Source organism: Capsella rubella, unplaced genomic scaffold (assembly GCF_000375325.1).
Source record: "Capsella rubella cultivar Monte Gargano unplaced genomic scaffold, Caprub1_0 scaffold_6, whole genome shotgun sequence".
Lineage (NCBI taxonomy): Eukaryota > Viridiplantae > Streptophyta > Magnoliopsida > Brassicales > Brassicaceae > Capsella > Capsella rubella.
This window is the reverse complement of record NW_006238918.1, coordinates 422,166-447,694: the sequence shown is the minus strand read 5'-3', so window position 1 is coordinate 447,694 and position 25,529 is coordinate 422,166. Positions and strand designations below refer to the sequence as shown.

Below are 25,529 nucleotides of genomic sequence, written 5' to 3'. Positions count from 1 at the left end.
TAAGCTATAGGAGTTTTGGGCCACATAGTTATCAGATGTGGGAGTTTATTCCTTTTTTCGTTTTTTAATATATAATAAATAAAGAATAATAAAAAAAATTCAAGAAACGGCAAATATTCTGAAAAGTTAATGTTACGCACGGCTTGGTTCTGCTGCTTTCTTCTCCTTTTCTCTTTCCCCTCTCTCTCTTTCTGTCTCCCGCCATGGCTATGACCACCGAGAAGAACATTATTATGCTCCTTCCAGAAAGATGTCTCCACAAGGTAACGTCATTTAACTCACGTTTCTTCATCTCGTGAATTATATTTTACGTTACGCCGTTTTGTTTTTGTGTTTGGGATCATGCCTCTTGCGTATAAACTTAACAACGTTTTTGATTGGATCAGACCTGTCTTCCAATTTGAAACTTACATGTATGTATGTATGTATTACCCTAATCGGTTCATGCTACACTCACAATCTGGGTAATGTAAAGGTTGATGCTTTTTTGGAAATTCTAGGTCAATTCAAACCTCTCACCTTAAGGATAAAAGATAAAAGGCTCATACTTTTTGGGAAACTTGTTCTGTTTTTTTCCTTACAATTTAAATTTGTCGTTGTTGCAGGAGATTGATTGCTGTCTTTTTATCGCTTAATGTTTTGATTTCAGGTTTGGTAAAATTTTAGCGTGAGTGAGTTTTATATTTTGTTTTGATTTCACAACTCACACCAATGGGGAAGAACTTGCGTCACAAAGTAACTTGCTCCCCAATCCAAAACCACCCTGGATTCATGTGGGGACTTTTTGACATCCTTAAACACAACCACTGGCGCTACATCAAGAAACGTCTTCCTCACAAAAGACCCATCTGTAGAAGAAACCTTCCTGGTAATTAATTGTCTCTCACCACTTTTATTAATGTCGTTTTCTTCTGCTCTCGTGCCTTTTAGTGTCTTGTCTTCTCAGTTATGAATTTTTAAAAGAGAACAAACACACTTTATAATCTTGAAATTGGATTTGATTAAGCTCAAGTCATGGCTCTGTTTCATCTTCTCAGCTCCTTATTTTCATATACTTATATGATGAGGATCCTATCCTACAACTGTTTATATATGTAACAATTTCCGTGCTTTCTACTTATTGCTTTCAGGAACAAAAAACGAAGTAAACAACACAATACCATCACCAGATGGTATTCCCCTATCCAAGAGCAAGGTGGAAGATAAAACAGACGATGTAGTAAGTTGATCTAAACTGAATATGCATCAGTTTAGTATCAAAGCCACTCCTAAATCATAAAGGCAGATTCTTATTCACTCTCTCACATCCATCTGTTTAATTCCTCCAGGAATCTGGGCAAAGACCAAAGAAGCCTAGTTCTACAGTAAAGTCTAAAGAGTCTAACTCAGGGGAGAAAATAAAAAAGAAGCACAATTCAGAGGACAAGTCGAAGAAACTTAATTCAGAAGAGAGGTCTAGGAAAACACATTCTGAAATCAAAAGGTCTGTGAAAGCTTTGATTAAGGCACTTGTAATAGAGGACAAGTCTAAGAGGAAAGGCCGTCATCACCGTAGCTCTACCTATCCTGTCCAGTCAAAGCCAAAAGAGAAGGAGTCATTGAGTGAGCTTGAATCTTCAGATAAGACTTCGTCATCAAACAGCGATGATCGTAACCGAGTCTTTAACAAGACGGTTGGCATTTCACCTGCCATTGGCTCGTTGAACCCGCTTTATCTCATGTCTGAGGAATCAAGCAACAGCGACAATGAGGATTTTAGGGTAGAGAACAACATTGCAGTTGATGATACTGATGGAAGTAAATCAGACTTTGATGAAAAAGATTCCAAGAATAAGGAGAAAAGCATCGAGGAAGATGCTTGGTTTGACCCAAAGATGAGACACACCAAGGACTTCTCAGAGAATGAGGATGATACGTCACCTAGACGTTCAAAAGCTTGCCTTGATGCTCTCAATCTGATACACATGAATAGAAACTTCTTGTTAAAAGTTTTGCAGGATCCAGGTTCTCCTCTAGCCCGGCATTTCCAGAGTCAACAAGCTTTTAGCTCCAAAACAATGACTAAAGCCGGATCCTTTCCTACTCATGGTAGAAACAGAGAGGATCATAATAATGGGTTTGACTCGGTGGGAGATTTAGATAAAAAACCAACATCTCCTTCCATAGCTGCAGAAAGCAGAGCTGATGGGATTCAGAACTTGAATGAATCAATGTCGAAACTGGTTGATGAAGATTCATCTGCCTCTGGTTATGCAAGGAAGCGAGGTAAGAACCAAGTGGTGATCAAACGTTTCAAGGATCTAAGGCAGAAGATAAAACATGTGATTCACGAGAACAAGAACGAGAAGCACCGTATCACTATGGATGCTGTTTTAGACAAAGTACCTCGAAAGTATGGTTTTTCGAAAGATTTGAGACACGACATTTTCGCACAATTGAAAGGAAACTCTGCAACTAAGAACAACAACAAAGCAGAAGGCGCGAAACTGAAGCAAATAAGAAGAACTTCGTCTCTCTGTGGATCGCTTGACAGATACCTTCAGCTGTATGAGTGTAGCTTCCAAAGAGAAGGGAAGAACAGTAATAACAATTCAGAGAAATCAAAAGTAGAGTCTGAGGAATCCGCGTTACCTTCTAATAGAGCTCCTAAATTCTTGGGAAGGATACTCTCATTACCTGAAATGAAATCTTATGCTTTGAAGATTGATGACCTTCCAGTCCAACCAATCGAGGAAGAACAAGATGGCTTGGGAAACATTTCAGAGATGTCAGAAGATCACTCTGAGTCTTCTGAACATGAAACTCTTGAACAAACACTAGATGCTGCTGAGGATAATCTTGAACAAACTCTTGAAAATCCTACTTTAACGATCGAGATAGAACAAGAAAGAGAACTAGAAATATCTACGCTTGAGGACTCTGAACCCGAAACAAGATCCTTAAAAGAATCATCAGAAGAAAGCCCTGATAATGTTTCTACAGTTGTTTTTGATGAGTATCCTTCTGTACTTGACATCTCTCGAGGTATGTATATATCTTTAACATTCAATCATTACTCCCTATCAAATGTTTTTTTGGATGAAATTGACAAAATATATTCTTTCTTGTTCGGGTGTGTACAGAGAAAGATGCAGACACAGAGAATGTCTCAACAAGCAAACAATTAGACGAAGTCCTCAATATAGATGCACAAGATAAAGTTAAGTTCAACTATGTAAGAGACATTCTCGAGATCTCAGGTTTCAATGCACCAGAATCTCTCTCAATGTGGCAATTAGATTACCAGCCGCTAGATCCATTAGCCTACGAAGAAGTGACAACAACCTCAGGATGTATGTTCCAAGATCCAGAGTGTTCAAGAAACGAAGAAGAAGGCGGTAACTGCAACCACTTGCTTCTCTTCGACCTAATCAACGAGGTGCTAATAGAAATATACGAAAGGTCTTACCATTATTGTCCCAAACCGTTATCGTCCCTATGTAAGATACATCCAATGCCGGTGGGCTATAGCGTTTTGAAGGAGGTTTGGGTTAGAATAAGTTGTTACTTGCGGTACAAGCCAGACTGCGAACAAGAATCGTTTGATAAAGTTATGAGTAGGGATTTGTCGAGAGACGAAGGTTGGATGGATTTGCAGTTCGAGAGTGAATGTGTTGGGATTGAAGTTGAAGATTTGATCTTCGAAGAGCTTCTAGAGGAATTGCTTGTATCAGGTTAAGAAGCATTTCAAGAACTCATTTCTTCCTTTTTTTGGGGTCTTGTTTTGCTTGGATTTTAAGGTACATAAACGAGAAAGATTGGTTTTTGTTGTTGTTTGTGATAAAATTTGGTGTAAAAGAGATTTTAGGGAAAACCATGTGTTAACATGAGTGAGGATTTAATTTTTTTTTCTGGAGTATGCATAGTTTTGATAACAGAACAATTTTTCAGGTCAGTGTGAAAAACTCCGGGATAAATAATTGTTTTGTAGGAGTAGTAAACAAAAGCCCGTCTAGCTCAGTTGGTAGAGCGCAAGGCTCTTAACCTTGTGGTCGTGGGTTCGAGCCCCACGGTGGGCGCTTCTTTTTTTCTAAAGCAATTTTAGAATTTTCAATTACAAGTGTTCATTGTAGGTCTTGGCGACGTGTAAACCCCGAAACTACTACATTAGTATCATCTCTTTTTTTTTTTTTTTTTTTTTTGTATTCTTTACGTAAGTTCTTTAACTCACACACGAGAAAGAAAAGACAATCCGTTCAAATAAGAGATAGATACTCTTTTTTTGCTTTTAATAGAACAAGACTTATCGACACACTGCATGATTCCCATATGGATGGTTCTCCTATTTTCAACATTACTTTTTAATATTTGGAGACGTATGAGAGAAAGGAGAGATTCGATTCGAAAACCCACATAGAACGGACAAGGTTAATAATAGACCCACTTTTTTTTTTTTACATTGAGAGAGAGAACCCATCCATCATCTCTCAAGTTGATTCATCTTTTTCTCTGTACTCTCACTTCACCCTTTTTACAAAAGTCATTGAAGCCAAACTTTGTAACACTACTTTACTTTATCAACAACAATTTGTTTTTCTTTCTTTCCAATTGGATAAACCAAAGTGAAGTGATGCATTTATCTAAATCCTAAACTAATCTCTCATTATTATTTATTTATGTTGGTCAAAAAGATAATTAAGGATAAATGGTTTATGGACAAAAGAAAATTTATATGTTAAAACTGTTATATGGAAATAGATTAAACAATTGTAATTTATTTTTAAGTTTTGGTAGATAGAAGATGAATAAAGTAAAATTTATAATAAAATAAAAAGGTTTTAGTAGATTGTTTTGGTCATTGAAATTAATAATTTTCCTAATTGTAAAAGTAGTGAAAGTCAAAGATTTTGTCAGATTTTTATGTAAACAGCTTTATTTTTACAAAATTTCTCCATACTCTAAATTTCATTTGTCTGTTTTAGTGGAAAAAGGGGTAAAATTGAAGCTTTGAAGAACGATTATTTAGGGGAGGTGATAAGAGTGGACTAAGATATTTGACACGTGGACGGTCCATAAAATCCTAACTTTGCCTATAAATATTGAAGCTCTTCCTCTCATAAGTTTCATTCACTGATTTTGAGTTGTTAAATTATAAAAATCATCTTCATCAATTTTCTGAGATCTTTTCGAATTTTCTAGAGAAACATGTCTTGCTGTGGTGGAAACTGTGGTTGCGGATCTGGCTGCAAATGCGGCAATGGTTGCGGAGGGTAATTAATATTTTCTCGTCTCTCACGTTTTTCTCTTCTTTCTGTTAATTTTCTCGGAAATTCTCGAGAAATTCTGTTTTTGTCTCGAGACCTTTATTTATTTATTTTTACAATTTTTTTTTGCTCCTAGATCACATAATTCTAAATTTTGGTTAATCTGACACACGATCGCTGTTTTTTGTTTTTGGATTTGTACAGTTGCAAAATGTACCCAGACTTGGAGAGCACCACCACCGAGACGCTTGTCCTCGGCGTTGCTCCGGCCATGAGCTCTCAGTACGAGGCTTCCGGCGAGACTTTCGTCGCCGAGAACGATGCCTGCAAGTGCGGATCTGACTGCAAGTGCAACCCTTGCACCTGCAAATGAACAACTCCTCCCATGAACCCTAAACCCAGTGTCTTGTCTGTAATAACCCTAATGTTATGTTAGGTTTCGTTATGTGTAATAATGGCTTATTTCGCCGGTAGTTTTACCGGAGAACGTTGGTCTTTCTTTCTTCTTCGTCTTTTGTGTGTCTTCTGGTTTGGTCATTAAGATATCTCTGTAAGTTTTATCAATGTGACTTTATAAACCAGAACTGTTATGGGTTTGTATTTGAGTTAAGTTTCAGTGAGAAACTTTAAAGTTTGCTTCTTTCTCCCTCGGTACACGTTTAAGATCAAGCCCATGTCTCTGGTTACAAAGCTTAACAAACAAGATCAGACAATAATGAAATTACTCCACATACAAATACAATACACAAGCTCTTGTTGCTAGAGACAAACAACTAAGGTGTTGTTGAAGCAGAAGAAACTGGCTTTTCAAGGATTCCTTCAGTGGCTCTTTTGAACAAGTTATGTACCTGTCTTGAGGTGAAACCGATCTTCTCTAAATCAGTAAGCTGTTGAAAATTCAGACATTTGGTTAGTAGATGAAGATAGGTTAAGCTTTCCCGAGAAGATTGAGGGGGAGAAGAATGAATGAATGTATTACCGCTTTTAAAGGGCTTGATTCTCTGAGTTCAGTAATGTAGTCAGCCATCTTATCTCCAATTCCCTGAGAAAAAAGTTTGAAACAGAGTTCTGTTTTAGTGAAACCAATAATGGAAGCAGAGATTTTTAAAATATATTTTGCTGCTTGCAAGGTTCACAAAAGTACCTTTAACTCCATTAGCTCTTCTCTGTGTGTTCAAGAATGAATAAATAAATGAAGTTAGTGTGATCTAAGTGTTAGGCAAGCAGATGAAACTGGAGGCTATTATTATTACCTGTTGGCTGTGTTCAAGAAGTGAATGTACTCATTCATGAGAGACGTCTGTGAAAAGAAAAAAAATTCGCAGAAAGATCAGATTTCAAGTTCTTTTTAACCTAAACCATGTTTTAAGAAATGATGATACCTTTAAATTAGTGCTCCACGCATTGAACTTCTGGCAAGTGCCTTCCCTCTGCCTATTTTCAGGGTTTGCGGAAAGAAAAGGTGTTTTTGGGGTCATTGGCTTCAGAGTAGGAGAGCTTCCATCTGTTAATTTTGGTTTTGCATTGGAGTCTATCTGAGACAGAGCTTCACGAAGAGGACTCAGCTCAGTATATTTCTTCTCGAGGTCCAATGGGTTATCTAGAATAAACGCACACCAAGGTGATGAGAAAAAGAAGATGTCAATTTTTTTAAAAATAAGGAGCACAAGAACGCAAACCTTTCAAGCTTGCTTCTAATACCAATAGATTCTCTTCGCCAGATGAGTTTCTCTCATCTTCTTTGTTTAGAGAATCTAACTGCAGGTTCTGTATAGGTTCCTGGATGTTCAAAGAACTCAATCACTTATAACTCTTCCTATTTTGTAGGTGGAGTATAACATATCATACATGGAAAATGAGGTTATATCGATGTTTTTGCTTAATGAAAGCAGAAGAGCGTACCCATAAATGTGAAGCAGCAAGAGTTTCCTCACCAAATAAGTTCCTTGCGGTAACAAATGCATCCCTGCACATGAATAAAGTATGAGGTAAGTGGTTGTAGGATGTAGAACAATTAAGAACTGAATCATTCGAAGGGTTACCTCTGTCCTGTGCCAGCAAATGTAGCACCTGCAATGGCTGATCTATGACAGACGGATTTCTTGACCGAGCTATGATAAATTGAAGTTTGATTTGTACTTGACAGGGGAGAACGTATTGCCATCATTCTATGCGTGCTTTTCGTCTTGCCTTTTGATTCAAGCCAAGCTTGCAGCTTTGCTTCCATATCTACCTTAACCTTGGGGGTCTCTGCCTTGAGATTCAAAGAAACATTGTTTGAGATGTGCCTTGACCTTGCAGCCAAGCTAACAGTGCGAAGAGATTCTTGGTATTCTCCAGGATTCTAAACAACAAAACAAAACAAACAAATAAATTGATCACATTAGTCACTTAGGATACATATCCTGATCAAAGCAATGAATCATACTTAAGATAATTCTTCATCTTCCTACCAGACATGCGACCATGAGAGCCCTACTTGTTCCACCAAGTGAATCCTGCAGTATTCTAGTCAATTTGCTTTCCCTGTAAGGCACTCTTGGTAGGTTATTATTCAGTGCATAAACCACATTGGACAATGCAAATAATGACTGATTAATTTTGGCACTCTCTTGTAGACGGATTCCCTCATTGCCTGTCCTTCTATTGTCTTCGTTACCTGCATAAGCCAAGGAGTTTTTGTTAATACTGCAAAGAACATCTAATGTGTTCAAACACTTCAAAAGTGGTAAAAACATAACCTGCCAGATCAATCAGATTGATTTTTCCAGTGGCAAGCCCTTCTGAGGTTACTGAGATCACAAGCACTCCATGGCTTCTACTAGAGACATCATTTAAACCAGTGTGTGCAACTTTCCTCCGCTGAACGCCACACAAGTATGCGTCTTGAAACTCAGACATGGAGTTAACAGGGACACTAGAAAGTCCCTTAAGATGAACTTGTCCATCTTTGTCATCCCAGATAGCAATCTCGTTTGCTTTAACTTCTAGGAGATCCCAACATCTGTCCATGTAAACTTCATAATATGAAATCTCTGCTTTACTCCCTGTCTTCTCGCACAAAGACAGAATGGTGGACATGGTCAATGGCATCAAACCAGGTAGCTCATCGAATCCCTGATAATCAAATGCAAGCAAAAAGAGCTCATGTAACCATTATGACTTATGAGGAAGCAATTTGCAGAAAATCCCAAAGTAGGAAAGAGCTATGAATGTCTGCTAAAGCCATTTCACAGCTCAACATTATACTGGTTATGATAAAATCTCACAAAAAAAAAAGAGTTTTAGAAAATCAATCAGAAGCTAAGTAATCCAACATACCCTAATCCAGATATAAATCACTAAAAATCTCTCAATATACCTAATCCTTTCCTCTACCATCAAACAACACTTGTCAAAACCTCGCCTTTTTCAACACAATTTAAACACAGACTAGAGAGAAGCAACGGAGAAATCCAATTTCGATATCCACCCAAACTCCAAAATTGTGAAAATTTATATAGCATAACCGACCTGCATCGTAAACGTCTTTCCGCTTCCGGTGGCTCCATAAGCAAGCACAGTAGCGTTGAAACCGTGAAAGATACCAGGAATCAAAGGGCTTACTTCCTTATCAAAGATCTGCTTCACATTATCATCATCTCTCCCGTAAAACGCATCCAGCTGATAGCTTTCGTTTCGACTGCTCAACAAAAAATACACCGAATCCATATTCAAATTTCTAAGTAATGAGAATAAAAAATTGACGAAAAGGAAAAAGGAAACAAAAAGACGATTACCAGCTATCTGGATCTTTGAGGTAAACTGCCACTTCGCTGGAGTCATCGCCGTCGATAACGGAAACGCAGGATCGTCCGTCACCACTCTCGTCGGGAATCTCCCGGGGAAGAAAGGGACGAACCCTGAGAACGACCCTGACCTTTGAATTCGAAGACGAATCCAACACTTTAGTTTTCGCCGGGGTTTTCGAATCCATCTCTGTATGTTATTGAGAAAAGATGTGAGATAAGTCAGTTTCAAAATTTGAGATAAAGAGTAATGAGTGAGTCAGTGATCCGTTGGTAAAGATTTTGAATTCGATATGTTCAAACAAAGGCCTTTTTATTTGTTTTTTAATTTTTCCTTTTGACTTTTTAGTACTTTGGGCCTATTTTGGGCCCACTTTATGCTCTAATCTTCGAAGATCGGACGGCTCTAATCAAAAGCCTATAAAAAAATATACAATTGTCCTCAATTGCAGTTAACGTCCGTTAAATACTAAATTCCTGTCCAGTGTTCCCGAATACCATTTCAATCCACTACCGAATACCATTTCAAGGAAGTCCAGGTTTCGAATCGTAGGCATCACAATGTCCAGCTCATCTTTCAACATTGGCGTGGGTTTCACGGAAGAATACAATTGCGCCATTTCAAACAACAAGGAAGAAAAGCGTAGCTATGATTGCAAAGACAAAGAGAGATGTATGATAATGAAGATGACTCTTTGGTATTTATAAAGACTAGATGGAAATATATTATATTCACTCTTAAACGGAAAAAGTGTAACTTTCGTCTTTTTATGCGAAAACATGTTGTTGTTGTTTCTTATTTTTCATGTTTATAAATACCAAAGAGTTACCTTATGAAAAAATGGAAAATTCACAAACGGTTACCTTATGAAAAAATGGAAAATTAACTTGCGCTACTTTTAAGCTGTTTACTGTTTGACTAATTGCGAACAAAAAAAGGAAATAACTGAACCTTATAAAAAAGGAAATTACTGAAACGTTAGAAAAAAGAAAGGAAAATCACAAACGGCTACAAATTATGAAAAAAAATAAAAGGAAATTCACTTTGCATTAATTTTAGGTAAACTGCTTACTCCTTGAGGAAAAAAAGGAAATTTCCGAACGTAATTAATTGGGATTAATTTAAACTGACCGACTCCCCTACACAACTAAATGTCCGGTTTTAACTTTTGTATTTTTCCTCATCATAATGACAGCCCAACTAAATCTAATAGGGCTTTTAGTTTATGAAAAGCCCACTAAAGGATGCTGTGAGAGATAAGCTAAGCTAATTGCAACTTTTTTTTTTTTGTTTGACAAGTGTATACATTTATTAACCGATTTGTCTGATAGAACGAACATGCGAGAGTCAGCGAGACTACGCATCATTTTTATTTGATCAAGGCCACGATCATCCCTTATTCTTAGCCTTAAAGCCAGATGAAAAAATAATCGTCGACATGTCAAATAAGCCAAAGAAGATGGTGATGGAAACTGAATTCCATTGAATGCAAGTATGTTATATGTTTCAGGTGTGCTACCTTACCATACAAGGCAAAGTACAAGCATGACACACATTTCCTCACATTTCGGGAAGGGAAAGAGGTATGTGAAAGGAAATTAATATACTCAAGAAAAGGCCGTGGATTCTTCTATGCGTGTGATGACTGCTGCACCACTCTCCATGTTGATTGTTTGCTAGGAGGAGACCGACCAATATATGCTGAAACATGGTCGGTCATATTGTAATGACTTATAGGTCGAACATTCATATTCTTCCCAACATAGACCATTCTGCCATCGTCATAAAAAAGACCGTTGTCCACTCAAAGTGGTTTTTAAATGGCACGACATGACATTTTGTTCTTACTGTTGTTCCATGTATTAAATGTCATCACCACCAGTTTATTTGCCATCTTCATCTGTGCTGCGTTGTCTCTTGTTCGCTATCTTCACTTCCCATTTTGTAACATCATCTTCTATTAAAAACGCATTTCAATTTATTAAAAGGTTGTTTAATAGAATTTGTATCGGCCTTTTGAGCTTTGTTATCGACATATCATATACATCGACGGCTCTCGCCTGCAGGCTGCAGGATGAGTGGTGTTGCCTAATGGACCCGACGGTCCAAAAATCATCGGGAACCTCTGCATTGCCGACGTGAACGAATGGTCAACGCATTAGCTAAATAGTGCCGTTTGAGATTTACAACTTTTGTTTCCAACGTTAACCCTTCTTCTACTTTTAACGTCCGTTAAAACCCATTCTGCTCTTTTGTTGCCATTTACGGTTCTAGTTTGGTTTTTAAGATAACCGGCTGTTTGATCAAACCGCGATTGAAACTCATTGTTCTCGGTTTTTAATTTGGAGAAATAGTATAAAAGCCAGTCACATAAATTTAACAAAGCATAAACCCTTCACTGTTATATTATCTTATTCGAGTAATATCATAGTATAAAATGTTTATCTCAATAAATAAGTAGTGTGACATTTGAGTCGGTTTGGAATAAACCAGCCGGTATTTGGTTAACGGCGATTAACTGTTACGTCGGCGGAAGAAGTATTCGTTACAATCTTATTAGTTTCAACCTCTCTTTTTTATGTAACCCATTTTTTTTTTTTTTTTTTTTCCATAGTCTCTTCTTCTCCTCTCTCTTTTCTCTCGTTCAACGGGCAAAGTTTTTTTCGAATAAAGTTTTGATTTTTTTTTTTTTTAACGTTCCCTTTCTTCTTCTTCTTCTTCTTCTTCTTCTTCCTCGCGAATTCGCCCCATCTCTCTATCTCGATGAGCTCCAGTTCGAATCCAGCGGCTTGTTATCCGGTAAAGGTCAGTTTTTTTATTCTTTCCCTGAATCTGATTAGGGCTTTTCATATATTGGTGATCAGATTGTTATCTTCTTCTACTGTGGTATGAGTTCATGGATGTTAGGTCTGAATCGGAACACGGGTCTTATTTGTTCCCTGTTGATTAGAATTGCTGTAAACCCTAAATATCACAATAGCTGGAAAGTATCGACTTTTTTTTAGTGATTTCCCCGATTTGTTAGATCTGGCTTCTGTTTTGCGGCCGTGGGTTTTCTAGGGTTTTATGATTTTCGATTGATCGGTTGATAAAGATCCCTCCTTCTTTATTTCGTGTTCAATCCCATGTTTTTTTTTAACGAAAATTCTGAAATTTGGTGATTTTCATGGGTGGTTGGATCTTTAGGAAGAGTTAAGTGAATTGCAAACTGAAATTCAATGTATGGAGAATAAGCAACCATTAGCTGCTTCTTGCTCATCTGCATCCGAAGGCAGTGGCTGTTTCTTCCTCAAGTCACCTGAAATCGCAACTCCTGCCACATCATCTCCAACTCCTCGGTACTGTTACTGTTCTTTTTCAACTTTTTTTTTCTGTGTGTTATGAATTTAATTGTTTGGAAAGATTGTGTGCTTTGATGATTTATGTCGTTCTCCAACTCTGAATACAGCGCCTTAGTCATTCTCAAATCTTGGGTTTTCCAATGTTCTAACGTCGATTTTGCAGGAGGACTAGTGGGCCTATGAGACGAGCAAAAGGTGGTTGGACTCCAGAGGAGGTTAGTGGTTGCTTTTGTTTCTAACTTCCTGGTTTTCTGTTTCATAATTTAGTTGAGATGTAGAGCAACCTCGTTCGATTATGTATATGGATTACTGTTTACTTGAATGCAACGATGAGACTAGCATTATTGTGGCATGTAATTGGGGTTTTATCATTATTCAGGATGAGACCCTTAGACGAGCAGTTGAGAAGTATAAGGGGAAGAGGTGGAAGAAAATAGGTAACTTTCGTTTCTGGAATCTATTTCCTGTAAAAGTAGTAGCAACGGTGTTGCAACAAATTCAATCAGATTATTGGTCTTCTAATGATGAACCTACATACTTGGATCATTTATAAGATTTGTATTCTGGAACTGAAATCTTTTCAAGATGTATTTACAGGAATGTATGATTGATACATTCAGGAACTGAACTCGTATCTTAAGTCTGCTGAGAATTTTGTGATATTCTCTCATTCAGCAATGTGATCGCTGCTGTGCACTTTGCAAGAGAACCATATTTTTTTCTTGCCTCTTCAATGTTAAAGTAGCTGGTTTTGGTCATTCTTCTGGTTGTTTGATTTTTTTGTATTTCTTTTACAGCGGAATTTTTTCCAGATAGAACAGAAGTCCAATGCTTGCACCGGTGGCAGAAAGTTCTTAATCCAGAACTTGTCAAAGGACCTTGGACTCAAGAGGTTCTCTTTTCTATTTCAAGTTCTAAAACCTTTTTTGCTTTCGACTTAACGTAAATTTGTTAGCTGTAAAATTCTCTTCTTTTGTCATTTGTAGGAGGATGATAAAATCGTTGAACTTGTGAAAAAATATGGACCTGCCAAATGGTCTGTTATCGCGAAGTCTTTACCAGGTCGTATCGGGAAACAATGTCGAGAAAGGTAAAGATTAAAATTTTGACCATCTGAAGAGAAGAGTCTATGTCTCCTTTGCTTTTGGAAGCCTCAATATGTTTATGATTACAGGTGGCACAATCATTTGAATCCTGATATTAGAAAGGATGCTTGGACCATAGAAGAAGAATCAGCTCTCATGAATGCTCATCGAATATACGGAAACAAATGGGCGGAAATTGCCAAGGTTTTACCCGGAAGGTATACTTTCTTTTTGAACATAGTTAAAAAAATGTCTGATAAGAAATAAAGTTAATTGACATTTTTGAACATTTCATACAGTCATTGCTTCTGATTTCTACCTACTTTATGCAGAACTGATAACGCCATAAAGAACCATTGGAATAGTTCTCTGAAGAAAAAATTAGAGTTCTATTTAGCAACTGGTAACTTGCCACCGCCAGCAACCAAATTCAGTGTTCTGAATGATATTGCTGATGGAGACAGAGATTCCAAGCAGTCTAGTGCAACTAAACCTTTCAAGGATTCTGATTCTGTTGCCCAAACTTCTTCGGGAAATACAGATTCAAATGAAGTTGGAAAAGACCATATTGACGCTTCTTCAGCTCTCCTTGAAGAAGTAGCTGCTTCAAGAAGAATCAGTGTCAATGAATATGCTTGCTCTCCTGTTGAGCACAAGCCTCGGTTGCCTAATCTGGAACCAATTTCAGAGGAAGTCAGAATCAACTCAAGAGCTTATGTTGAGAGATCAATCCAGAGGAAAGAAGAAAATGGGTTTGGAACTCCAAAGCATGGGAATTTGTACTATAAGTCTCCACTCGACTATTACTTTCCATCAGAAGCGGATCTGCAACGTATGTATGGATCTGAATGTGGTTGCAGTCCTGAATCTGCAACACCAGTCAGCTTAATCACTCCACCGTGTAACAAAGACAGTGGTTTAGCTGCAACAAGAAGTCCTGAATCTTTCTTGAGAGAAGCTGCTAGAACTTTTCCAAACACACCTTCTATTTTTAGGAAAAGACGAAAAGTTGTTTTGGCTGCAAAAACAGATGATGATGCTGTTGTTAATGTTGGAGTTAAGGAAGCTGAACAAAAAGAAGAAAGTAAAGATAGCTCAGATATTTCTCCAGCAGGGAGAGAAAGTTTGTTACTGGAGACAACTGATGATTGTAGGGATGATGAAAAACTGGAGTCTAATGGGAATGTTATCAACGTGTCTCCACCGTATCGGTTAAGGGCTAAAAGAACAGCTGGAATGAAATCAAGACAGCTTGAGTTTACATCTGCAAAAGAGAATCAGCCAGATAATGAAACCGAAACATCTGAGTTAGCATCTGAGGAAGACAAGCCTCTATAGAACCCTTCTTCTCTTTATGGAAAAATCTTTTTGATCTTGTGCATACAGAGCTGGATAGCTTACAAAACTGTGAGTAACATAATCCCTCTAATGTCAATAATCTGAGTTACAATTCTGAAATCCCATCGTTTTTGATACAGAGATCATGTGGAGAAACCAACAAGGTTCCAGAAGAATTGAAGCTTTGCTGGGAAGAATAATGTGATGAAAAATCATTTTCATTCTCTTCCTCACAGCCCCAAGCTGTTGGGTCATCTAACACAGGAACTAGGATGAATAGGTAGGTACACTCGAAGTAGTTTAATTTTATTGTTTACTCATACATGGTGGGAAACGATCTTTGTTTAGATGATAATTGTGCAGAAACTAGTTTAAGAAATTAAAATTGGTTATATTCTTTCATTTAGAATTGGTCGATAAATCTTCTTTTTACACTGACATTTTTTCATCTTCAGCCATCGAAGTGATATCAGAACACAACGCATTCGTTTTCGAGTATATACTTTATTATATATATATAAACTTTCTCAAAATGGCTATATACAATTGCTTTTTTACTTCTTCTGATAGGATCTCTCTCCTCTGATCAAAGGGAGATTTATAACAATTTTTGGGTAGAAGAATTAAGTAAATTTGAATAAAAATTAAAAAAAATGCAAATCTGCAACCGAGACTAAACAACGAACTGCAGATAGATTAAATACTCTATTTACAAACATGATCTCATATCCACAAATAAAGAAACCAACCAAAGTGACAGAAATTAAATTAAAAAACCATCAGAAAAGCTTAACTGATGATGATTTCAAAGCAACATGCGCATACGATCTCATAGAGGACAATGTCTGAGAAAGAAGCGCAGACAGTCTAAGGTAAGAAGCCTCCAATTGTGGTCTGGTTGAGAACTTTCGAATTGTGATCAAGTCCATGAGAACCAACCTGCGAAGGAGTTCACAAAGCAAAATATGATTTATTACCATACAAATGAAAAGCTACTATTTTGATTGTTTAGACAAACATTTACCATGTAAGTTAAAGCAGCATAACGTTCTTCATTCAGGTATAGTGGTTTCCCTCTGGCCATATCGATATCCTAGAACATATAACCAATATCCATAGCATGGAAACATCCGAATCAACAATATGATACCCATAAACCTAAACGTAGATAGAAAGAAAAATCTTCGTAGATTTACCTCTTCTCCAAACGTATCCAAGTAAGGAGATGGCCAAGGTGATTGTCTTGCAAATCTTTGTAGCAAAATTGTGGTCCGCTATCAGAAAATGAAGATTAATCAATTCATATCCCAGTAAAGATGATCACACCATACATACACACGCAATATAGATAGATAGAGAGACCATACCCTTATCAGAAGATATACACTGGTACCAGCACCACAGGTAATCGCATGAGTCTGACAACCACTTTCCCTGTAAAATTAATGTTAGGGGATCACTATTTGTTTTTTTTAAAACAATAAAAACGTTAATCAAGACGATATTTGGAGACTAGTAGAAGTAAAGCAAATACCTGCAACAAGGTCTCCATATTGGAGAACACAATCTTCCACAAAGAAGACATAATGCAGGTTCTTCGATAACTTTGGTGCAGTTGCTGCAAGGTTGTTTTATACACCTAAAAAAGAAAACATGGCTTCTTGATTAGGGTTACTGTCTTTGAATGGGAAACAGCTCGTGCAAAAACCAGAGAGATATCGCTACAAACCTTTGCAGTAGGTCCTGGTATAGATTGGGTAATTTCATTAGCTGGAAATGACCTACAGGGATGATGCAAAGGGGCCTTCGAACTCTGTTGACTCTGTATTCCCGCAGAAAATGCTGGAGCCATGTTTGAGTTGAAGAGCGGAGATGTTCATCGTTGAGAATGGTATCTACAGGTGGAATCTTAAACATTTTCTCCAATTCTTGCAGATGATTCAGCTCAGATTGGGGACTGTACATGAAATCCATATTGTCGCTGGTGGAGTCAGATGGCAAACCGACCATATCTCCCTCTTCATGAAACTTCCCAGGAGAAGATTTCAGTAGCTTCCACAACAATGCACATCTCCTCAAGAAAGGAAGACTATATTTACGGATTGTGTCTTTTATATCACATGATAAATCCATATTGTTGGACATGAAATACTCCAAACCACCTGATTCTCTCAAAGCGTTGGAGATGTCATTAAGCAGGTTTTCCTCAAAATTTAGTTCACTCAAGTCACTTAGGCGACATGCACAATAGGCAATTACAGTCTGCACCAAAGACAACAAGATTAGGAAATGCAAGTCTAAAGAGGTAAAATTAGTATATGCATAGAGAACAATATGGCATACCTGAACAAGAGAGACACCGTGGAAAATATGCACAAGTGATAATAGAGATTCCTCGCATGTGAGAAAAGGAAAAGGGAGACAAAAGAGAGCCCACATCAGTGATGAAAATGGGTCATGCATAAGAACTGGATCAGATGCTCGATTCCAGAGCAGGTTTATAAATTTCAATGAACTTGTTGTGCCTGAAAAGATGGCAAATATTGAGAAACATCTACAGTTAGCAACTATTTCATCAATATTTGGGAATTTCTAGATCTGACTAAAATTGATCCCATTAAATCCCAACTAATGTATAAGTGCATATACGGAGGCCATGTCCATAAACATTTCCATGCCAATTATTCTCTCTGAGAATAGGAGAAAAAAGTACCTTCACTTCCAAATATGCTGCTCGAAGAACTACTTGAAATTCCAGAGCATATAGAATCTGCGAGATGCTTCATACCCATAAATCTCTGACGAACATGAATTGCGTTCTTTGTTCTGGTGCTCTGTACCACTCGTAATAGGAGTGTCAAAACAGTCCCCGTAGAGGATTTAAACTCTTCATACAAGGAGTCAATACAATAGACAGGAAGCATTGAATTCTTAGCACAACGAGTGACAATTTCCATTGAAATAAGAGAGTACTTAAGGGTGTCCCACATGAAGATTGATTGTGGTAGCCACGAACTTTCTGAATGTTTTTCCTGTGGCTTGGGAAAATAGAAATTCCACAGTTTGTTAGATATAGATTCAAGATCTTTCCTTCTTGGTCCATCTCCCTGCAGACAACCTGTTTTTCCGCTATCACCATCTTCCATCACTTCAGCAGCAGATCGCAGTAGACACAACCCTTCAGAAATCCAAAGAGAAGGTTTTTGTGCATCTGATCTACCTAACTTAGTAGGTGAACCTTGAAGCTTTGAGATAGAACATAAATCTCCAGGACATGCAGGCAATACGGAATTGGCAAGCCGGCGGCATGCAGGACAGAGAAATTCTCCCTGACAGAAGAAACAATGTTTAAGCTTCAGAAGGAGAACACTAAAGCACAAGAAAATATATCTCTACATTGGTCACGCAAATACCTGTATTAGATCCACAATATGCGCACCTTCATAGACATTTCTCCTGCCAGACCTACACCATCCAAACAAACAAACAAAAAAAGCTGTTAAACATAACGTGATATCAACTGTAAATCAAGGAAAGAAATAACCAATTCAATTATGCCCAACAGGTAGAAAGGACGTATCAACTTAAGAGAATAAATTCACTTATTTAGACGATGATTAATTAAGACTTTTTCGCATATGATCCCAAAGAAGTAAACATGGCTCACCTTTCCTTTAAGGATTTTAAATATCGTTCAAGACAGCTTTGATGCACAGCATGTCCACATGACGAAAGATAAACCCCATCACAGTCGGTAGGGTGAAACCCATTTGAACCAGCATCAGGACGTCTGGAAGTCTGTCTTGATCGAATATCAGGAAATCTAACTAGTAAAGTAGATGGACCACCAACAGAATTTTCCTCCGAACTATTTTCAGCTTCATGATGTCGATGATCCACACGTGTAAGGCTTTGATTTATCATATTTTCAATTTTTTTGCAAACAGTTTGGTACATGGCTATCTCCAATGATTCCCTGTTAGATTCATCTTTGCCCCTCCCATCGCTAGACCTCTTCTCTGTTTGACCATTCCCTATAAGCCGGGATTTTATAGTTTCAAGCACAGAATCGGTAGCTGACTCAAAGATATGATCATCTGACAGTTGCAGCATGTGAGGAGAACTTATTCTTAAACCATCTGAAGAGGCATTCATTCCCAAAAAATCAGAAGCTCCATCCACAGATATCTGCTTTTCGGATTGTGGCAATTGATCCCAAGATGGAGGGCCTCTATCCACAAAACTCAATAGTTTAGATTTCTGCAAGAAAAAAAGAAATCATTAAGAATGATCCAGAAAAAAACTTCCTCGGAGTATATGTTTATTTAACCTTAACAGTCACAAATTATAGCATTATCCATGCTACCAACCTGGAGAAAAATCAAGAAAGAAACGGGGTCTTTGGAATCTGGGTCATGGCAAAGGGAGCAAACTTCACGGACAGCAATTGAATCATGTTCCATAACAGAGTCACTTGTTTCAGTTTCAGATCTTGCATCATCATCGTCCATGCTGGAGCTCATGGTAGACAAGAACTTTGACTGTTCCGCTTTCATTTTTGCCTGCATGCAAGTTATAATAAGCACAACTAGCATATCCTAAAACTTATTAATTCAAACTATAGAGGCAACTTGAATAATGAGCATAAAAACAATTTAAACAGCCTTATACAAAAAATCGTCTATTACCACAGAGACATCTATGTCTACGTTCGCCACACTCCTTGTTGATGCTTATCAACAAGGGAGAAACATAAAAAAAACATAAAAAAGCATGCACGTCAAGTAGCGAACAGCAGCCTCATATGTTAAAGTTCATGATCCTACATCAATGGCTACCGGTTCTGTAAAAAGGATCTTACCATAATAGCAGCCTGCCTCTCTCTAGCTTTAGCCTTGCGCTTCTCATCAGACGCAGAGCCTGACATGACTTTATCAAAGCCAGATTGACCAACCACCTCTGGGGTAAGACTTTGCAATAGGTTCATACAAACAGAATCAATTGCACTGAATTTCTTCAGCAGATTTCCAATCCAGGACGAAATATTACAACTGCCCGCCTCTGGAAATTGATGGAGGCCATCGCCCACACGAGTCCTCATTAACGAAACAAGAAGTGACAACAAACTTTGTTTTTCAGTCCCTTGATCTATACCAATTATTTCCAGACCAGCTAATTCGAGAATTGGAATTGAATTTTCTAAGCACCAATCCTGACTATTAGATTGCCTCTGCTGAGTGCAAATATCCAATGATAACGAGAGCAAGTGCAGTGCAGTTATAAGAACGCCATCTGGAGCACGTGATTTCACTGATGTACCACTCTCTAGAGCGTAGTATAAAGCAGATGAAATGATCTGAAATGTGGCTTTGCAAGTGCCTATTCTAGCAAGCCCCTTTAGAGGCGGATAGATCATTCTCCACCTAGGAAGCTGAGTGGTCAATGCAGACACTCCACAATAACGTGAAAATCTTTCTTCTGCAGATTGCAATTCTCTCGAATGCCAACGAGGGTGGTAGAGATCCAGTTCCTTCCAACAAGATGACCGTAGTGAATATTTCCCCTGCCAACGAACTAATGTCAAGTATTTTTTTACATTGCGTGTCAACTTAAAATTATCCCAGCATGTGTAATAATCAAGACCTGGTTCATGCCGGATGGATTGCAATAAACTGAAACATCATCTAAGACCTCCTGGAGCTCGTCTGACTTGGACAGATCACGGGGTAAGGATTTAACCAATTGACTATGAGTGAAATCTCCAGTGGCTAACTTGAAGATGATCTCTCTTCTCAAACTTTCAGCAGTAGAAAGACCACAAAACCGTCTTTCCTGCAGAATCTGGATCAGAAGAGTAAGCATTTCCTGGACCAAAACTGGTTCATACCTGAAAAGCAAATTTATGATAAGAATCATGTCAAATTGAGGCAGCAAGACAGAGCGATTATAGTAAGATCTTTAGAACGAGAGAGTCAATAGGACTGACAACCTAGTAAAAAATAAATTTGCGATTGAGAAAATTTACAGGTTAATACAACAATAAGGACAAAATGCTTGTTCTACTCCAATGAGAAAAAACTATTAAATGAAACAGTCATATTGAATGAGGTAAGTTGACAATTTAAATGTAGCAGAACTATAAAACCATATACTGAAAGAAATCACCAGTAAGAGGACAATAGGTATATACTCATTTGTTATATCCGGATTTAGTGAAAGATAGCTTGAGATCCCAAATCGACTGAGGAGCTTATCAACATAAGAATCTGCGGGAGCTAACGCCCCACAACACTGCAGAAGAAATAGATCAAGCTCAAGTCCCTGTTCTGACCTGTCAATAAAAACTACTAGAATGAGAAACAACGAGTAATCTCTTCACAACCAATTACCAATTTTCAAAGCTGCATCTAGTTAAACATGCAAGTAAATAAAGAATTCAGCACTTTATAAAAACAATAGTTTTCTCACATACCAACGAACTGAACGATACCACTCACAAGATACTAATGCAGACTCTCCATTCTTCTTCCACATTCCGGCAATAACCTGGGAACAGAAGACCCTAACCCGCAGAACATGCTCCATAACGAGTGCAGAAAATCCATAAGGATGGAACTCGCCTATCACAGAGCTGAAGAAGTCCGCCTGTGGGATCTCATGTCTATTACTAACTCCATTGTGAGATGCAGATTCTCCATAACATATCCGTAATGCTTTTTCTATGAGCAGAGAAAGTAACCGGTGTAATGGTAGATGAATAGATATGGCCTGAGAACTCACATCATAGTGAATGTCGGGCCAATCACACAGACAAAGTATACGTACTCCTGATGAGTTCTTTGTCAAATCAGTAGAGTTGCAAGATACTCTTCTCGAGTCAGCTATAGCATCTGTCTGAATCACCCCATTCGGTCCACCAACATTATCCAAGCTAAGATTTGTTTGTATATCGCCGCATAGAGGTGATAAGCCAGTACTCGGATCTCTACTAGAACTGGCAAGATTACTAGATACACTTCCTCCAGTTCCACTCTTTAACAAGTCTCTACTTGGCCACGACATCTTACTTCCAGGGATGCTTCTGCCGCTAGGAGAAGACAAATTGCAAAGAAACTTTGATATACCTTCATCATTTCCTAAGCATGTCTCCAACACTTTCAGACATTCGCGTATCAAACATATGGCAGAAGAAGGAATAAGGGCATGGAAAGGATCAGTTTTGTGGACTTCAGAGGCCATTGAGCTATCAAAGGAACTGCTGCTTACCATCGCAGTACATACAGAATCTTCATGAGACAATCTTCCAACTTTTGCATATCTTTCTCCATTTCTATTACACTGACCAAGTTCTTCCTTGGCGGTTCTCTCATTTTCTATTTCTTCATCAGTGGAAGCAGAATACGTTCCATTAACCAATAGAGAGTGAATAACAGCTATAGAATGACCCAAAACAAAGAATGAATGCATGGAATCATTTTCTTCATCAACAGGGATTCCAGTCTCTCTTTTTAAAGTATTCATTCCTTGAGCAAAGGTCAAGAGTATCAACCATGATCTTGATAACTCCCGTTGTTCATGTGTTGCATACTTAGAAACTATAGCATGGCTTGTAACAAATTTCAAGTCTCCAATGACACGTTCACTTGTATCAACTAACCGTTCCAACTTTGTAGCCTACAAAAGAAAACAGTGAGATACAGTTCACTAGGAGCACAATGAAAGTGGAACTAAAACTCATCACCATTATAATGATACCAAACCAAAAAATGAGAAAAGAAGACATATGTTTACCTGTAGCACACCATCCTCCCCAGAACAAGAAACAAAGATATCACTGAGGCATCCTAAAAGCATAGCTAGCAAATTCATTTCCTTCACCAGAAATGGTGTTAGAGTTGGCACCGTGAGGATTTGCACAGAAAATGTGGACAGTAGAGGATATTTCTTGAATGCATTATCAGTACCCTGCTTAACCGCTTCACTTATGACAACTGGATAGTAACTCACAAATGCTTTTGCAAATTCACACTTGAAAACTGGATCTCCTATTAATTTGAGGAACAAGTCATGTAGTTTCTTCATAACATCTTGGTCCAAAAACCTCTCAGCCTTTACAAGAATACTCAATAAACCACTTGAAGAGATAATCCTTCTAGAAACAAAACTGAGCAAACTCTCACTGGACTTAGAAAATTCCAGAAGCATTTCAACTACTATAAATGTCAGCTCGTTTGACATCTTTTGGAGTAACACAAGAGTATCGTTGGATCTAGCACTTTTCTGACTAATGCTTTCTGCAGATAAGAGCTTGTTATTCCAACAAGTAAAAAGGGCATCAAGTACAGGCCCAACTGAATTTGCTAGATTTTCTGAGAGAGGTTGAATCTGTTCAGAACCTTTATGATTTGAACAGAAACCCTCACGTTTCCATGCTGTCTCATCCCCACAATCACAACAACCACCACCTGTGTAGATGATCGAATAATCGTGGGAGTTGTGATTCCCATTCTGGAAACAAGGCACGCAGATTGCACAAGTTGGGTCATTCTCGCATGTCCTACACCTATATGCTATATCATTGTGTCCCCAAACAGAGCCACAAACACCTCGCTGATCAAGATTCAATTTTGCTAGATTCTTCAAACAAGCATCAGGCTCATCCTGAAACATCAACCACTGCAGCATATTCATGCTCTCCCTGAACCTCTTTTTCATGCTAGGACTCACCGCAGACTTGCGAGACCGTTCCCTAGCTTCCTTCAATCCTTTTTTAACATCGGCATCTGTAGGTAAGAGAGCAGAGACTAACTCTGGAATCTTAGCCGGGTTAGCTCTAACGAATTCCACTAGGCCATGTTTAGAGCAGTATTTTTTAGGAACCCCCACAGAGACAAGCCTCTACACAATAAACAAAAGCCAAACTTTAACTCCAAGCAGTCATAGTACAACAAAACAAGCCAGCCACAACCACGCATATTACAAGATTATACACTACAATAGTCATGAAACACAATCAGGGTAACAAAAAACCCTTTTATATAAATCATAAGAAGTTCGGGTAGCACAAGCAAGAACAATACCTCGATGACCAAATCATGCGAGCTGGGAAGAAAAGAGCCAAAAAGAGGCGAGTCAGTCTCCATCTCCGAAATTAACGAGCGGCGGATATACAAAACCACCACTGACACAACGCTGCAGAAACACTTGCTGTGACTCTCCAGGGTTTGTTCCTCCAAGGAGGAAACTTTAGGAGTAGAACGAAGACGATGAGATTCGGATAGAAACAAAAACTGATCCTTTCAATGAAACCTGAATCGTTCGACGTTAGCTTCAAATTACAACAATCATACAAAAATTGAAATTATATGTCTGAAAATAGTAATTTTGAATCCAAAGTGGAAGAAGATAATATACCTACAATTGTCTGAGAGAAAACCCTAATTTCCCCAATTGCAGCCAAAAGGAAAAAAGAAAAGAAAAAAAAAAACCCTAAAAAAGGAAAGAGTTTATAGGTGGATATTGGTTAAAGCCATGGCGGTTCGCGGAGCTCCGGAAGTCTCTTTTACAAATTTGAGATACCGACGAAGAAAAGGTCACTGTTCAGATTTTTTTTAATTTTATTTTTTGGTTTAGTAGTTGACATTTTCAATTACTAAATAAATTCCTTTTTTATCAATCAAATACCTCCATAACTAATAGAATCTTTAGAACCATATACAGTATGATAATTTTTAAATAATATCAGATTTTTTAAATATTTCGGTTTGCTAATTTTGTAAATTTTATTTTTTATAACTATATAAATTATAATTTAATATAATTTAATATCTATATTAACATTTTGGCAGCAACTTATGAAAAAACCCTTGCTTTGCTCACTTATTTACAAGATTTTGCCATTGGTATTAATATTTCTTTTTAAATAGTTTAAAAATCAATAATGAAAACAAGAAAATCTCCCTAAAATTTTTCGAAAATACTTAAGAAAATCTTCAAATTAAACAAATATTTATTATTGCGAAAAAATAGTTAAGAAAATCTCTATTAATTATTTCGAAAATAGCTAAAACAATTTTCAAATTTAATACATACTTATTATCTTAATAAAAATTTCCAAAAATAACTAATGTAAAATTCAAAAATATGAGGCAAACTTCTCAAACTAAAGTCAGTCGATTTTATAAATATTAAATAGGCACACGATTATTATTATTTTTTGTGGGATACACACATTATTATTTAATAATAATAATATAATGAATAAATCTGCAATATATATATATATATAATAATTAATATAAGAAACAATTTGAAACTTTCCACAAAAAAAAAGAAACAATTTGAAACTTTTAATTTTCTCTATATTTTAGTAACTACCATAACTACTAGGTTTTAATATAATAAAAATAGATCAAAACATTATTAAAATTTTCTAAATTTACCTTTTTCAATTTATTATGTACAGAATTTCTTTGACGAAATTTGTGGAAAGTGAAAACCGAATCATTGAAATTTATGCAATATTTTGGGTAAAAATATGTTAAAAATAAATCAAAAATTACAAAACAGATCAATATTTTATATTTCTCCATTTATATTTAAAAGATAAGAAAATACAAATCCTTTATGCAATATTTTGTTAATTTTTATTATTTAAAATATTTAACTTTCCCACACCATTTACCTATATATATAACCAAATCTTTGTGTGTAAGCTTAGAATATCCATTTTT

At 37.2% G+C, this 25,529-nt stretch overlaps 5 protein-coding genes and 1 non-coding gene across 8 annotated transcripts; 4 read left to right on the top strand and 2 right to left on the bottom strand.

The window, feature by feature from the left end:
- Window positions 1–175: 175 nt before the first annotated feature.
- Window positions 176–3,844, top strand: LOC17883766. Its single transcript, XM_006287004.2, has 5 exons — window positions 176–263; window positions 650–868; window positions 1,131–1,219; window positions 1,329–3,024; window positions 3,123–3,844. The coding sequence occupies exons 2-5, from the start codon at window positions 712–714 to the stop codon at window positions 3,716–3,718; spliced, it is 2,538 nt and encodes an 845-aa protein (XP_006287066.1). The 5' UTR covers window positions 176–263; window positions 650–711; the 3' UTR covers window positions 3,719–3,844.
- Window positions 3,845–3,985: 141 nt separating this feature from the next.
- TRNAK-CUU lies at window positions 3,986–4,058 on the top strand. Its single transcript has one exon. It is a non-coding gene; the product is annotated as a tRNA-Lys (tRNA).
- Window positions 4,059–5,100: 1,042 nt separating this feature from the next.
- LOC17884478 (metallothionein-like protein 2B) lies at window positions 5,101–5,848 on the top strand. Its single transcript, XM_006288932.2, has 2 exons — window positions 5,101–5,249; window positions 5,448–5,848. Exons 1-2 carry the CDS (start codon window positions 5,185–5,187, stop codon window positions 5,614–5,616), a joined length of 234 nt encoding a protein of 77 aa, XP_006288994.1. The 5' UTR covers window positions 5,101–5,184; the 3' UTR covers window positions 5,617–5,848.
- On the bottom strand, window positions 5,756–9,278 carry LOC17881518 (kinesin-like protein KIN-10B). Of its 2 annotated transcripts, XM_006289818.2 has the most exons (12): window positions 9,023–9,276; window positions 8,757–8,925; window positions 7,985–8,360; window positions 7,697–7,902; window positions 7,286–7,587; window positions 7,146–7,209; window positions 6,923–7,022; window positions 6,626–6,843; window positions 6,497–6,543; window positions 6,388–6,409; window positions 6,223–6,285; window positions 5,756–6,130 (listed from the first exon to the last, which is right to left on the bottom strand). In XM_006289818.2, exons 1-12 carry the CDS (start codon window positions 9,217–9,219, stop codon window positions 6,017–6,019), a joined length of 1,878 nt encoding a protein of 625 aa, XP_006289880.1. In that variant the 5' UTR covers window positions 9,220–9,276; the 3' UTR covers window positions 5,756–6,016. The 2 variants fall into 2 exon arrangements, with proteins under 2 accessions (XP_006289880.1, XP_023636289.1); XM_023780521.1 differs by lacking the exons at window positions 5,756–6,130; window positions 6,223–6,285; window positions 6,388–6,409 and having other exon boundaries at window positions 6,493–6,543; window positions 9,023–9,278.
- A 2,417-nt stretch (window positions 9,279–11,695) lies between these two features.
- LOC17883236 (transcription factor MYB3R-5) lies at window positions 11,696–15,230 on the top strand. The gene is made up of 9 exons (XM_006287377.2): window positions 11,696–11,837; window positions 12,219–12,370; window positions 12,537–12,588; window positions 12,753–12,810; window positions 13,171–13,265; window positions 13,360–13,463; window positions 13,548–13,676; window positions 13,791–14,865; window positions 14,937–15,230. The coding sequence occupies exons 1-8, from the start codon at window positions 11,796–11,798 to the stop codon at window positions 14,794–14,796; spliced, it is 1,638 nt and encodes a 545-aa protein (XP_006287439.1). The 5' UTR covers window positions 11,696–11,795; the 3' UTR covers window positions 14,797–14,865; window positions 14,937–15,230.
- A 237-nt stretch (window positions 15,231–15,467) lies between these two features.
- LOC17883811 (E3 ubiquitin-protein ligase PRT6) lies at window positions 15,468–24,320 on the bottom strand. Of its 2 annotated transcripts, none has more exons than XM_023781539.1 (18): window positions 24,211–24,320; window positions 23,877–24,105; window positions 22,588–23,694; window positions 21,269–22,470; window positions 20,987–21,127; window positions 20,440–20,683; window positions 19,658–20,359; window positions 19,167–19,358; window positions 18,464–19,056; window positions 18,210–18,261; window positions 17,510–18,125; window positions 17,140–17,321; window positions 16,526–17,058; window positions 16,331–16,435; window positions 16,164–16,230; window positions 15,993–16,070; window positions 15,821–15,889; window positions 15,468–15,735 (listed from the first exon to the last, which is right to left on the bottom strand). In XM_023781539.1, the coding sequence occupies exons 2-18, from the start codon at window positions 23,937–23,939 to the stop codon at window positions 15,664–15,666; spliced, it is 6,018 nt and encodes a 2,005-aa protein (XP_023637307.1). In that variant the 5' UTR covers window positions 23,940–24,105; window positions 24,211–24,320; the 3' UTR covers window positions 15,468–15,663. The 2 variants fall into 2 exon arrangements, with proteins under 2 accessions (XP_023637307.1, XP_006286879.1); XM_006286817.2 differs by having other exon boundaries at window positions 24,215–24,318.
- Between the last annotated feature and the right edge of the window lie 1,209 nt (window positions 24,321–25,529).

What these genes read in the sequence shown, in the direction of transcription:
- LOC17883766 (XM_006287004.2), top strand. Translation starts at nt 712, where the DNA reads ATGGGGAAGAACTTGCGTCACAAAGTAACTTGCTCCCCAATCCAAAAC. An exon ending in AAGATAAAACAGACGATGTA is followed by an intron (nt 1,220 to 1,328) that starts GTAAGTTGATCT and finishes TAATTCCTCCAG; the next exon opens with GAATCTGGGCAAAGACCAAA. An exon ending in TGTACTTGACATCTCTCGAG is followed by an intron (nt 3,025 to 3,122) that starts GTATGTATATAT and finishes GGGTGTGTACAG; the next exon opens with AGAAAGATGCAGACACAGAG.
- LOC17883236 (XM_006287377.2), top strand. Translation starts at nt 11,796, where the DNA reads ATGAGCTCCAGTTCGAATCCAGCGGCTTGTTATCCGGTAAAG. An exon ending in GGGAAACAATGTCGAGAAAG is followed by an intron (nt 13,464 to 13,547) that starts GTAAAGATTAAA and finishes TTATGATTACAG; the next exon opens with GTGGCACAATCATTTGAATC. An exon ending in GCCAAGGTTTTACCCGGAAG is followed by an intron (nt 13,677 to 13,790) that starts GTATACTTTCTT and finishes TACTTTATGCAG; the next exon opens with AACTGATAACGCCATAAAGA.
- LOC17881518 (XM_006289818.2), bottom strand. Translation starts at nt 9,219, where the DNA reads ATGGATTCGAAAACCCCGGCGAAAACTAAAGTGTTGGATTCGTCTTCG. An exon ending in GAAAGACGTTTACGATGCAG is followed by an intron (nt 8,361 to 8,756) that starts GTCGGTTATGCT and finishes TTTGATTATCAG; the next exon opens with GGATTCGATGAGCTACCTGG. An exon ending in CTCTCATGGTCGCATGTCTG is followed by an intron (nt 7,588 to 7,696) that starts GTAGGAAGATGA and finishes TTTGTTGTTTAG; the next exon opens with AATCCTGGAGAATACCAAGA.
- LOC17883811 (XM_023781539.1), bottom strand. Translation starts at nt 23,939, where the DNA reads ATGGAGACTGACTCGCCTCTTTTTGGCTCTTTTCTTCCCAGCTCGCAT. An exon ending in AATCCGGATATAACAAATGA is followed by an intron (nt 20,684 to 20,986) that starts GTATATACCTAT and finishes TTTGCTTTTCAG; the next exon opens with GTATGAACCAGTTTTGGTCC. An exon ending in ATCCATCCGGCATGAACCAG is followed by an intron (nt 20,360 to 20,439) that starts GTCTTGATTATT and finishes GTTCGTTGGCAG; the next exon opens with GGGAAATATTCACTACGGTC.
- LOC17884478 (XM_006288932.2), top strand. Translation starts at nt 5,185, where the DNA reads ATGTCTTGCTGTGGTGGAAACTGTGGTTGCGGATCTGGCTGCAAATGC. An exon ending in TGCGGCAATGGTTGCGGAGG is followed by an intron (nt 5,250 to 5,447) that starts GTAATTAATATT and finishes GGATTTGTACAG; the next exon opens with TTGCAAAATGTACCCAGACT.